Source organism: Malaya genurostris, chromosome 1 (assembly GCF_030247185.1).
Source record: "Malaya genurostris strain Urasoe2022 chromosome 1, Malgen_1.1, whole genome shotgun sequence".
In the NCBI taxonomy this organism is placed as follows: Eukaryota; Metazoa; Arthropoda; class Insecta; order Diptera; family Culicidae; genus Malaya; species Malaya genurostris.
Window position 1 is genome coordinate 11,257,566 of NC_080570.1, and position 14,075 is coordinate 11,271,640.

At 41.5% G+C, this 14,075-nt stretch overlaps 1 protein-coding gene across 3 annotated transcripts in view; it reads right to left on the reverse strand.

The window, feature by feature from the left end:
• LOC131432378 (ETS-like protein pointed) overlaps window positions 1–14,075 on the reverse strand; it is a 351,236-nt gene that overhangs the window by 4,342 nt on the left and 332,819 nt on the right. For all 3 annotated transcript variants that reach the window (XM_058598615.1, XM_058598617.1, XM_058598624.1), the window contains 2 exons: window positions 3,396–3,832; window positions 2,614–3,333 (listed from right to left, as the gene is read on the reverse strand). In XM_058598615.1, the coding sequence (XP_058454598.1) occupies window positions 2,614–3,333; window positions 3,396–3,832 (1,157 nt within the window). The remainder of the gene's footprint in view (window positions 1–2,613; window positions 3,334–3,395; window positions 3,833–14,075) is intronic.

Consider the following 14,075-nt stretch of genomic DNA (forward strand, 5'->3'; position numbering starts at 1 on the left):
CTATGCGCGGCACGGGGTTTGGGAATCGAACCCAGACAGGCTGCGTGAAAGGTATCGACTTATCCATCACGCTCTACCGTCCCCTAGATCTTGTTTGTTGATAATCAAAAAAAAAACTCATTTCGACCAAATCGGTTCCCCATTTCCGGATCAATAAGTACCGGGGATAGGGGGTTACTCCAAAATAGAACTTAGATTTATTTAGACCCGACTTCCACTTTCGGAATCGTATGATGACATATATTACAAATGTTCTTCTCCGATATTAGAGTGACTGTGCAGAGAACGTAGGTCTTATTAGTTGATGGCCAAACGAAGTGGTTTTTGGCTTCTGGTTCCGGAATTATAGGGCACAAAAGGTTTAAAATTTCAAACTGTCATCCAATGTGACGATGTATAAAACGTGAAAACTCTGTGAAACAGTGCTAAAACTGTTCCAATCAGAACCGCAATAAAAAATACTAAAAATAAATGTCACTCTTAGCTACGCTAAGGAGAATTATGAGAACGACATCCATGTCTAGTCATAGACAAAAACGGCAAAAGAAAAATCATTTTCGGTTTTCAATGGCTATGCAGTATCGATATTCAACCGAAGCCTCGAGAATCGATAATGACAGAGAATCGATTCACAATGATTTTTACCGGTTGGTGTTTTTTTTATAAATAGTAGTTTTGGTTTCCAAAGAGTTTTAAAGAAACTGTGGTGAGTAATAATTTTGATTTACCAAATTTAATTACCCCACAATCGATATTTTGGTTTCGGCTTGTCGTAGGGAAACGAGCGACTTTGGCATTGATACTCTCTTCCGTTGAAGTGAATGACGAAAATGCTTCCTTTTCTTCTCTTCGTTTGTTCTGAATGAGATCATTTACGAATGAGAAAGTGAAAAAAACGAAAATGAAGCTATTGGATTGAATTCGGTCTTTCAGTGAAATTCTGTACGAGTGAGAACGTTTTATCGAGTAAAAAGAAAGAGAAAGAATATATTTCCAATCGTACTCATACGACTCGACGTTGCAACACAGCGAGGTTCTCGCTGGTAGTCCAGTAAAAAGAAAGTCCATTGGACTATGAACGGAAATTAACTGGCAATATAGGCTAAGTTACTGTGGTATCAAATCGGCGTCATCTCAAGTGGTTCTTTCGTTGAAAATTCGACTTCAATTTTCGGCACTGGTTCCAATGTAATTTAAGGCCTTACAAAGGATTTACTGTACGAACAGATCGGCTGAAAAGTTCGTATCGTTTCTATGAGAGAACGCCACTAGAATTAAATCCATACCATTTTCAGTTCAGAACAAATTGGCTCAAATGGCACGTGATTATTAGTTTGTGGGATATTGCATTTTGAGTGAAGCAACTTTTGTTATTGTGAAAAAAATGGAAAAAAGGAATTTCGTGTGTTGAGGAAACACTACTTTTTGATGAAAAAAAGTGCCGCCGATACCAAAAAATGGCTTGATGAGTGTTATCCAGACTCTGCACCGGGCGAAGCAACAATTCGTAAGTGGTTTGCAAAATTTCGTACTGGTCATATGAGCACCGAAGACGATGAACGCAGTGGACGTCCAAAAGAGGCTGTTACCGATGAAAACGTGAAAAAAATCCACAAAATGATTTTCAATGACCGTAAAGTGAAGTTGATCGAGATAGCTGACACCCTAAAGATATCGAAGGAACGTGTTGGACATATTATTCACGAATATTTGGATATGAGAAAGCTTTGTGCAAAATGGGTGCCGCGTGAGCTCACAATCGATCAAAAACAACAACGAATTGATGATTCTGAGCAGTGTTTGGAGCTGTTATATCGAAATAAAACCAATTTTTTCGTCGATATATAACAATGGACGAAACATGGCTCCATCACTTCACTCCGGAGTCCAATCGACAGTCAGCTGAGTGGACTGCACGCGATGAACCGAACCCAAAGCGTGAAAGGACTCAACAATCGGCCGGTAAGGTTATGGCGTCTGTATTTTGGGATTCGCATGGTATAATTTTCATCGACTACCTTGAAAAGGGAAAAACCATCAACAGTGACTATTATATAGCGTTATTAGAGCGTTTGAAGGACGAAATTTAAAAAAACGGCCTCATTTGAAGAAGAAAAAAGTTTTGTTCCATCAAGACAATGCACCGTGTCACAAGTCGATGAAAACCATGCTGAAATTGAACAAATTGGGCTTCGAATTGCTCCCTCATCCACCGTATTCTCCAGATTTGGCCCCCAGTGACTTTTTCCTGTTCTCAGACCTCAAGAGAATGCTCGCTGGTAAAAAATTTAGAAGCAATGAAGAGGTAATCGCTGAAACTGAGGCCTATTTTGAGGCAAAGGACAAATCGTACTACAAAAATGGTATCGAAAAGTTGGAAGATCGCTATAATCGCTGTATCGCCTCTGATGGCAATTATGTTGAATAATAAAAACGAATTTTGGCAGAAAAAAGTGTGTTTCTATTAAACGATACGAACTTTTCAGCCGAACTGTTATTCCAATTCAAAAAAAAAAAGAAGCGTGCATCAACTGCTCACATGAACAGTAGTGAGAAAAAGGCTTCACAAGGGCACCACCCACCACTAGGTGGGATTAAGATTGACACACTTACCTCATCCGGATCGGTCAGTTTGAATTCCCATTCGTCGCCGGTCCAGGAGATAAAATTCTGACAGGTTTTGTCCGTGAGCAGTTCCAGCAAAAATTGCCACAACTGGATCGGTCCGGATCCGGTAAAACAGGGCGTCCCACCTTGCGCTCCGTAACTGCCTAGCATCGTTTTATCGAAACCCATCGTCGTGCCCATATAGGCAGGATGCTGAAAGTCCAACAGCGATGGGTGTGCTCCCGGATGACCCGGGTGTTGTCCGGCGTGGTGTAACTGACTCCATGGATCCATGTGCCCTCCCAGACCGGTTCCATCGTTGTTGTTACCTGCCGAACCTTGCGGTGATGTCGTGTTACTGGGAACGGTCTGGAATGGGGGTGTGTCGTACGGTGAACTGTACTCATGATACCCGTCGTGATGCGGATGATGGTGCTGGTGGTGGTGGTGGTGATGGTGACTGTTCTGAGATCCGGCGCCAGCGCCTGCTCCCGATCCGGTGCCACCGCCACCACTGTGATGATGTGGTTGATGATACCGACCGCCTCGGCTCGTGTACGGACCGGTTTTGTAGTGCGGTGCCATGTACTTCTGTTCCATCTGGATGGCAGAGTAGAATTCCGGACTGTTTTCCAGGTAACCGTGCGACGGTGTTTGCGTTTCGGGCTGTGGCAACGAGTGGTACTGATCCTGGTCGTCGTAGTGACCCGGGACAACACCAAAGTTCTGTAAAAAAAGCATAATTGGTTAACTTGGTTTAGGAGACATTGTGTCTTTGGTTGACCTACCGGTAAATCATCGATATTGATAAAACTGTTCGGTTCATGCTCTTCCTTCATCTGCGGATGTTGGCTGCTGCTGGACGTTGTCGAAGCGGTATTCACACTATTGCTGCTAGGATAACTGGTGTTGGTATTGTTTGCACTATTGCTATTGGCGTTCCTCACCGCTGCCGCCATCGAGGACAGATACGAGGACATACTATTGTTGTTGTTGTTGTTGGTACTACTTCCGCCGCTGCTGACGTTGTTTCCAGAGGACGAAGATTGACTGTTACCGGTGCTGGTACTATTGTTACTGCTAGTATTGCTACCTCCACCGCCGCCGCCTCCTCCTCCACCACCACCACCGCTACCGCTGCCAGCTCCAGATTGCTGCTGCTGACTGGACGACTGGATCAGCGGCGGCGGGGAACTGTTGCTTCGGTCGTGCAGGGATGTGTAACCTGGAAAGAACGAAAGAACAAAAATAATAATATGCCCATGAGTACAAACATTCGAATGTGGCTTCCTTCCGGACACGTGCTCCGGTCTTGTTGCAAGGCAAAGACTGACAGTTGTAAACATTGCTGCCGCTTTCCTTCTTTCCAGCCTGCACTGCCTGCTATGATTTGTGTTTATTTGTGCTTTCTTGATGTTGTTTCTTCTGCTAGAAGAGGAAGTGCGCGCATCAAAAAATATGACCACAATCATTAACGAAGGGAAAATTATTATGGTTTCAATTAAAAGCGATTAGAGGAAAGGTTTTCTTCCCACTGCTGCCATTCTCATGGTGGAATGGGAAGGTGGCAGGGGGTGGTGTTGGAAACAGTGTAAGAAAATGCATTCTATATCCGTTTCCGATCGACACCTCTTCATCGCGTGCAACGAGCGAGAGCGCGGTGCATCCAAAACCAAGCAGGCGTATTGTGTGTGGTGAGTTTTTTTTCTTGTTGAGGTTATGTACGCGCGCGTGTACGTGTTTTGTCTTCGAGATTGTTTACAACCAACTTGGTCGCGTGTTTTCGTTGTTGCATCTTTCCGGAGTGCGCCGGAAAGTATTAGCAGAAAGGCAGAAAATTACGCCGAGGAAGATGATTGGTGTTTATGTTCTTCATGCAGCAGTCTTCGGGGAGGAGGTTTTTCTCCGATGTGCGGAAGATTGATTCAATGTGCGATTGAGTGATGGAAACACAACAGGAGGAGGCCGTTTCGGAATGGAATGCTTGTCAAAGCAAAGAACAATGTCTTAAATTATTAAGTTTTAATATTTTGAGTGACGTCCGTCAATCCTCCGGCTTACTAATGCGGCTCTGACATCGGTTCTATTTCTAGCTTCCAGCAGATTTGAATGGCGCGACTTCAATGCGGCTGTCGGTAGGATGGAAAAATGGATATATTCTATCGAAAAATGTACTGACTTATGAAAAAAATAATCTCTTTCAATTGACTAATCTGTTATACGTGATTTTTCCATGCTAGCCAACATCGAGATCTCCGGAGCTCAGCAAAAAAGCAAATAAGTTCTGAACTGAATGCGAGTAACCGCCTCGGATGCTAAGAACTACTTTCGAATGGTCAAACCACATACTGGTCAAGTTTATTTGAAACGAGTAACATACCATAATATGATGAGTCCACTACCGATGGGTAAAACATTATATTGCTAAAAATTGTTCTGAGTTTGACAGTTCTACCGTATAAAATATTTCCCATAAAGCGCTCTTTCGATATTCAGCAATTTTATGATGAAAAGCATCTTAATATATTTCGTTGGAAACAAATTCAGGAATAGTGAATTCTGTGACATTTTTTTGCAGGTATCTTTTTGGCAACACTGTTTTTGACAGATCACGCGTGAATCGTGTCTTGTGTCATTGTCAAACTATGGTTTAAGTTTGGTCTATAATTTAATCATGAATGGGCGCTGGAAAAGTTGGACGAAGATCCACTTTTTTATCGAAAAGTTGTATTCAGCGACGAAGCTCATTTCTGGTTGAATTGATCAATTTTCTCAAGTGTTTTTTGTGTTTTTTGTTTTGAAAATCAAATCCTATACCTCTTAAAAAATCACCCCCTTAGTACTAACAATCGCTCACTTTTGTGTATTTCTTGAATGTCGTAAAAAAATGAAAATTCTACTACACTATTGAAGGCTGTGACCGTTTCGAAACCTGCAGGTAATAATCAATAAGAAAGTACTCGTATCGATTTCAAACATTTATATGTCTTTCGAAAACCGTTATCTAATAAAAAAAAGCTCCTGTTCACTCATTCTTCTGAGGAACTAGTTAGTTTGAACACTTCGAAACCGGATTACCCACCTTTGGAGTCCATCAGTTTTCATCACGACAACGTTCGGCCTCAGATGCTAAATTGGAGACATTGCTCGATGTGACTTTATTTCAAACACCATTCGGAGTCATCCACCTACAAATTTGCCAGCGATTGCTTGCGTTTTGATATGGAACAAAAGCAAGGATCTTGGAGTTCCCGCGATTAAAAGAATTACATGCTTCTGAATTACAAGAAGACACAAAAAAACTATGAATTTTACAGGTTATCTAATTCCACATTCTGATGCAATTCATACAAGACCGCATACCGATTTATTTTATTTTCTAAATGTTTAATTTTCAGATCACAAATCCGCGTGAAAAACGCATAAAAAACGCATAACTTCGGAAATTCGTGCGAAAAACCGCGTAACTTTAGAATTCCGTGAAAAAAAAACCGTGAAAAAAATCGCTTAACTTCGGTAATCCGTGAAAAAAACGCGTTAAAAACCGCGTAACTTCGGAAATCCGCTTAAAAAAGCGTATCTTCGAAAATCAGTGTGAAAAAACGCATAGCTTTGGACATCCGTGCAAAAAACGCGTGAAAAAAATCGCTTCACTTCGGAAATCCGTGTAAAAAAACGCGTTATTTCGACAATCCGCTTAAAAAAACGCGTTACTTCGGAAATTTGCTTAACCACGTAACTTCGAAAATCCGAAAAAGAAAAACAGCGTAACTTCGGAAATCCGCGTAAAAAAACAGCGTAACTTCGGATCTCCGCGTAAAAAAAACGTGTAACTTCGGAAATTTACACAAAAACCGCTTAAGAAAAACCACGTAACTTCAGAAATCCGCGTAACTTCGGAAATTCACATAAAAAACGCGTAACTTTGGAAATTCGCGTAAGAAAAATCACGTAACTTCGGAAATTCACATAAAAAACGCGTAACTTTGGAAATTCGCGTAAGAAAAATCACGTAACTTCGGAAATTCGCATGAAAAAACTCGTAATTTCAAAATCTGTGAGAAAAAAACCGCGTAACTTCGGAAAACCGTCTAAGAAAAACTACGTGACTTCGAAAATCCGCGTAACTTCGAAAATCCGTGTAACTTCGGAAATCCGCGTAAGAAAAACCACGTAACTTCGAAAATCCGCGTAAAAAACAGCGTAACTTCAGAAATCCGCGTAAAAAAACAGCGTAACTTCGGAAATCCGCGTAAGAAAAATCACGTAACTTCGGGAATTCGCTTGAAAAAAAAGCGTAACTTCAGAAATCTGCGTGGAAAAACCGCGTAACTTCTGAAATTTACACAATAAACCGCATAACTTCGGAAATCCGCGTAAGAAAAACCACGTAACTTCGGAAATCCGCGTAAAAACCGCGCAACTTCGGAAATTCCCAAAAGAAAAACCGCGTAACTTCGGAAATTCACATAAAAAACGCGTAACTTTGCAAATTCGCGTAAGAAAAATCACGTAACTTCAGAAATTCGCATGAAAAAACTCGTAATTTCAGAAATCTGTGAGAAAAAAACCGCGTAACTTCGGAAAACCGTGTAAGAAAAACTACGTGACTTCGAAAATCCGCGTAACTTCGAAAATCCGTGTAACTTCGGAAATCCGCGTAAGAAAAACGACGTAACTTCGGATCTCCGCGTAAAAAAACAGCGTAACTTCGGAAATCCGCGTAAGAAAAATCACGTAACTTCGGAAATTCGCATGAAAAAACGCGTAACTTCAGAAATCTGTGAGAAAAAAACCGCGTAACTTCGGAAAACCGTCTAAGAAAAACTACGTGACTTCGAAAATCCGCGTAACTTCGAAAATCCGTGTAACTTCGGAAATCCGCGTAAGAAAAACCACGTAACTTCAAAAATCCGCGTAAAAAACAGCGTAACTTCAGAAATCCGCGTAAAAAAACAGCGTAACTTCGGAAATCCGCGTAAGAAAAATCACGTAACTTCGGGAATTCGCTTGAAAAAAAAGCGTAACTTCAGAAATCTGCGTGGAAAAACCGCGTAACTTCTGAAATTTACACAATAAACCGCATAACTTCGGAAATCCGCGTAAGAAAAACCACGTAACTTCGGAAATCCGCGTAAAAACCGCGCAACTTCGGAAATCCCCAAAAGAAAAACCGCGTAACTTCGGAAATTCACATAAAAAAACGCGTAACTTTGGAAATTCGCGTAAGAAAAATCACGTAACTTCAGAAATTCGCATGAAAAAACTCGTAATTTCAGAAATCTGTGAGAAAAAAACCGCGTAACTTCGGAAAACCGTGTAAGAAAAACTACGTGACTTCGAAAATCCGCGTAACTTCGAAAATCCGTGTAACTTCGGAAATCCGCGTAAGAAAAACGACGTAACTTCGGATCTCCGCGTAAAAAAACAGCGTAACTTCGGAAATCCGCGTAAGAAAAATCACGTAACTTCGGAAATTCGCATGAAAAAACGCGTTACTTCAGAAATCTGTGAGAAAAAAACCGCGTAACTTCGAAAATCCGTGTAAGAAAAACTACGTGACTTCGAAAATCCGCGTAACTTCGAAAATCCATGTAACTTCGGAAATCCGCGTAAGAAAAACCACGTAACTTCGAAAATCCGCGTAAAAAACAGCGTAACTTCAGAAATCCGCGTAAAAAAAGTACGGGTGTGTAATGTCAGAGACATAACTGGATGTCGTGAATACGAATATGACACGCTTTATTTATACTTCCGAATTCGAATTGGTAGTTGATCGATTGTTTGAATTGTGCAACTTCCCCCTCTTTCATTACTAGAATTTTAAACGATGCGCCTAGACTAGATTACAGATTAGTTACATTAATCATTCTGAAACGCAATTAAATATTATGAAATAAGCAGTATAGTTCTTTATAATAAAATAATCGATACGTTGACAACGACAGCCAAATTCGAAATGAATGGCTTCCGAGTCGGTGCTGTGCATTTTATATAGCAAATCAAAAGGAAGTTCTACAAACTACAACTAATTTAAAAATGGACTGTATAGAGTACAGAAAAGTAAAATTTCGCATAATTCTTTGGAAGTATTATTATGGTTCTAAACAGAACCGATTTGAAGAATTCTGAAATTAATAACTGGAACTGAGTTCAAGAATTAAATTTAGAACATAGAACAGACTCAGAACTCAATTGGATTTTAGTTCTAGAACTACAATCATTTTCCAGAATCCAATTCAGCACGCAGACTCTGAATTCTAAACTCATATTCCGGAACTAAGCTCTGAAATTTGAAGACGATTTTTCGCCATGAATAAAAAATGGGTTGTATAGAGGTACAGTAAAGTAAATTCCGCATAATCCTTTAGGAGTATTATTATGGTTTTAAGAAGAACCGAATAGAAGTCTGGAATAGAGAACTGGACCCTGAGTTCAAGACCTAAATTTAGATCCCATAACAGACTCAGAATCCAGTTTCAGTCGCTGCTGGTTCTCGCCTTGGTGGCCAGCAAGCGAATAAGAGATGCGACCTGAGCGTTTGAGGTTTTTACTAACCACGCAGAAGGTGCATTCTCCGTCGCTGCTGGTGGAAAGTTTAACTCCCGCTGCTGCTGCTGGCTGGTCCTCTCGCCTCGATGGCCAGCAAGCGAATGAGAGATGCGACCTGAGCGTTTGAGGTTTTTATTAACCACGCAGAAGGTGCATTCTCCGTCGCTGCTGGTTAACTCTCGCTGCTGCTGCTGGTTAAGGTCCTCTCGCCTCGATGGCCAGCAAGCGAATGAGAGATGCGACCTTTTTTTTTTTTTTTTTTTTGCATAAATATCTGTTTATTAATCTTATTTTTGTGTATTACATCAACATTTTACAGTACAAGTGTTTTGACCCTTTGGCCTTTCATCTTTGTTGTTCATACGATTCGTTATTAATAATAGGTGTTTTAGTTACTCTTGTTTTACATACTAATGTTTAATCATAATATTTATTTTAATTATTTATAAAATGTCTACCTACTTATAACTATCCCTAACCTAATACGTACAAATTTTGAATTATTTGTATTTCAGAGATTGAGCACCTCTCTTCAAATTTCGTGCAGTATTGTTCGAATTTTTGTTCTAGTATATCCAGTGAGGCCATCTCATGTACTTCACTAGTCCTTGTCCAAGGGGGTAGATTTAGAATCATCTTTAAGATCTTACTTTGAATGCGTTGAAGCCTAAGTTTGTGTGTTCGTGCACAACCCCGCCAAACAGGGACTGCGTATTCAATTGCGGGGTAGATGATTTGTTTATAGACAGCCATCTGATTCTTCAGGCATAGTTTAGATGTTCTACAAATCAGCGGATACAGAGACCTAATGAGTATGCTGCATTTTTGAACGATTTTGTCAACATGTGACCTGAATATCAGATGTCTGTCAAAGGTGAGTCCTAGATAGATAACTTCATCGGACCATTGAATGACCTCATCACCGAATCGTATTCTGCATTCGTCTGATGGAACAAGTTTTGGAGATCTTGAATGTGGAAACAAGATGACCTGAGTTTTTGCTGCATTGATCACAATTTTCCAGCTTGTAAAATATTCTGTTAAAGCGTCCAGACCTGTCTGTAGTTTATTTTTCAGAGCATTAATGACACGACCTTTGTAAAGAATGGCAGTATCATCAGCAAATTGTGACAGAACACCACCACCTGGAAGAGGTGGGATGTCTGATGTGAAAATGTTGTATAGAATGGGACCTAGGATACTTCCCTGGGGTACACCAGCAGGAATAGTAAATCTTTCTGAAAGTGCATTATTCAGAGAAACCTGGAATGCTCTATCTGCAAGATAATTTTTGATAATTTTAATAAGATACATGGGAAAATTATACCGATGCAGTTTGAACACCAGTCCATCGTGCCACACATTATCGAATGCCTTTTCATTATCCAATATTGCCATGGCAGTCGTTTTGGTCACTGATTTGTTTTGCTGGATAACGTTGTTAACCCTTGTGAGTTGGTGGATGGTGGATCTTCCTTTCCGGAACCCAAACTGTTCTTCCAGAAATATATCCTGTTCATCTGCGAAAGCAAGAATTCGCCTTTGTATTGACTTTTCAAACAGCTTGGATAGGGCAGAGAGTAAGCTGATGGGCCGATAGCTCTTGGAAAAGGAAGGATCTTTCCCCGGTTTCAAAACTGGGATAACTTTAGCTAACTTCCACATTGAAGGGAAGTAACCAAGCTCCCAGCACCTGTTAAAAAGTTTAGCTAAGAAGACAAATGAGCGAATACTCAAATGTTTCAGCTCAATGTTGAATGTGTTGTCGAAACCGGGGGCCTTCATATTTTTGGATTTTTTCACAAAAGCCATCAGCTCATTCGCAGTGACTCTACTTTCCTCAGGAACTAAGCTGTCTGATTGGTCAACCTCAGCTACGCTATCAGCAACGGCTCTTTCATATGGACTAACAATGTTGAGTCCTAAATTGTGAGAACACACAAACTGCTGGCCTAGCGCATTTGCCTTCTCTACTGGTGTGATTAAAGGTATTCCTTCAGCTGCGTCCTGGGGTGACATCAGAGGAGGAATAGGCTTCGGTTTTTTCTTAAGCACCTTCGTTAAGGACCAGAAGGGCTTTGAATGTGGGAGAATTTCTCGAAGCTTTTGCTGGAAGTTCCTGTTGCGAAGCTCAGATATCCTTTCCTGGATTATCCTAGTTAAGTTGTTATAAGTAGTCTTCCTATCTAGGATGCCAGTTCGTTGATACTGCCTCCGGTAGATATTCCGAAGTCGGATGAGTTTCTTGGTGACACTGTCGATTTGAAGAGAGGAACTCGGCATATGTTGTACTGGAACCGTCCTATCACGAGCGACTGTGATTGAATGCTGGAAGGAAGATAGGGCCGCATCGATTTCCATCGGGGAATCTAGTGGAACATTGATATTAATAAGTTGGTCGGCGATTTGTTGAAATTGGACCCAATCGGTGCGATAATAGTTCCTCCGTGGTTGAATAGGCACTGTTTCTGGTGAAGATCCCAACGTCAATATTACTGGAAAGTGGTCAGAAGAGAGCTCGTAGAAGACAACCGGAGAGCTGTCTATGGCGATGTTGCTGATGAATATATCCAAAATGGAATGAACTCCCGATCTGGAAAGTCGCGTTGGTTGATCCGGAGCGAAGATGTTGTATTGTCCAGCTTCGTAATCTTCGGCAAGTACGAATCCGTTTCGATTCTGTCTTCTGTTTCCCCACAGCTCATGCCGTGCGTTCAGGTCCCCAGCAATGATGAATTTGTTCTGTCGTCGAGTGAGCATAGCCAGATCTCGCTTCAATGATGCACACGTACCATCTCGAAGATTGGTTTGTTTGGGGCAGTACGCTGCAATGATGATGATGGGTCCCATCGTCGTTGTAATCTCAATTCCGATGGCTTCTATGAGTTGCAATTTAAAGGCTGACAGAAGCCTGTGCTGAATGGATCGTTTAATGGCAATGGCAACTCCCCCTCCTCTGGTAGTTGCCCTGTCGAGCCTGTGAATCCTGTAATTGGAAATAAAAATAGAAATTTCAGGTTTAAGATGAGTTTCAGTTAAAATAGCAATATCGGCATTCTTCTCTTGAAGAAAGTCGGACAATTCAGCAGTTTTGCTCCTGAGTGAGCAAGCATTCCAATTTACTATAACCAACCCATTATATTGCATATTCGATGATGAATTTGCCTAAGGCGTTGATTTGCTCTAACCGCGTTCTGCAGTTTCGTAGTTTTGTTGTCATTGTTTCAAAAATGACGATCAGTTGTTCAGCAGAGAATAAATCACCAGAGTCATCCTTTGCTTGTGGTTGATTATTGCCCCATCCAGGAGGGATTCTTGAGGAAGATTCTTTTTGAGATCCAGCGGCTGAAGTCTTTGGATTGCTGCGAGGAAGTGGCGGCAAATTCGGAATATCCCTCTTCGGTGGGAGCCGTGGGAAATTAACTTCATCCTTCTGTGGAACATTCTTGCGCGTTGATTGTTTGCGGGACGCCTGTTGTCGAATTTTTGTGAACTCAGCACGTTTGGGACACGATTTGCTAGTAGATGGATGGTCGCCATCACAGTTCACACATTTTACAGCGATGTCATCTAGTAGGCAATCGTTGGTATTGTGTGGTTCGGCACATTTCCCGCACCGACTTTTCATGTGGCAATTCCTCGCTCCATGGCCGTAGTTCAAACAGTTCGTGCACTGTGTGACATCCCGATGTACCGGTTTATACTTTTGCCATTCGATGATTATGTGAAATAACGATTTAATCGTTTTCAGTTGACTCATGGTGATGGAGCCCTTCTCCAGATGAATCAGGTACAGTTGATCTCTAAACTTTTTGTCCGTATTATGGCGCTTCATTTTAAATACCATCAAAGGCTTTAGTCCAGCCTCCGACAGTGCTTGCTTTAGTTCGGCTTCCATCATGTCGGGTAGTCCTCGAAGTACAACCTTCATAGGTTTGTTGGCGGCAATATCGTGTGTGAAGTATTCCGCTTTTGTCTGCTTCAGATAGCATTCCACTCCTTTGTAGTGGTTCAAAGCCGGAACAGTTATTTTGTAGCCTTCAGTACATAAACGGATTGTTGCCTGTAGTCCTTTGCTGATCAGTGTGTTGAAATCCGAGCGTAGAGTTGGTGGGAAGCCCTTCAGGTAGAAAGGCGGCATTTTTTCCTTCTTCTGCAGTTCCTCTTCGACATCTACTGGCAGATCAGCATATTGGTTTTTACTCAGCAAACGGTCGTTTACCTGTACATCACTTGGCTTCAGACGCTTAGCATCCTTTGGATCCTTCTCGGATCTATGGCGGTTTTTACCCATAGCTTGGGTAGGTAGACAACTGCGAATAAAAAATAAAACAAAATCGAAATTAGTCGTAATAGGTTATTCGTCTATCCACATCGAGTGTTAGATGACGAATTAGAGATGCGACCTGAGCGTTTGAGGTTTTTATTAACCACGCAGAAGCTGCATTCTCTCTCGCTGCTGGTGGAAAGTTTAACTCCCGCTGCTGCTGCTGGCTGGTCCTCTCGCCTCGATGGCCAGCAAGCGAATGAGAGATGCGACCTGAGCGTTTGAGGTTTTTATTAACCACGCAGAAGGTGCATTCTCTCTCGCTGCTAGTGGAAAGTTTAACTCCCGCTGCTGCTGCTGGCTGGTCCTCTCGCCTCGATGGCCAGCAAGCGAATGAGAGATGCGACCTGAGCGTTTGAGGTTTTTATTAACCACGCAGAAGGTGCATTCTCTGTCGCTGCTGGTTGATGATTCCACTCCCACGACGTCTGCTTCCATCGAACGCACGAAAAGAAATGATCGATTTTTGCATTTTTTTTTTTTTTTGCATAAATATCTGTTTATTAATCTTATTTTTGTGTATTACATCAACATTTTACAGTACAAGTGTTTTGACCCTTTGGCCTTTCATCTTTGTTGTTCATACGAT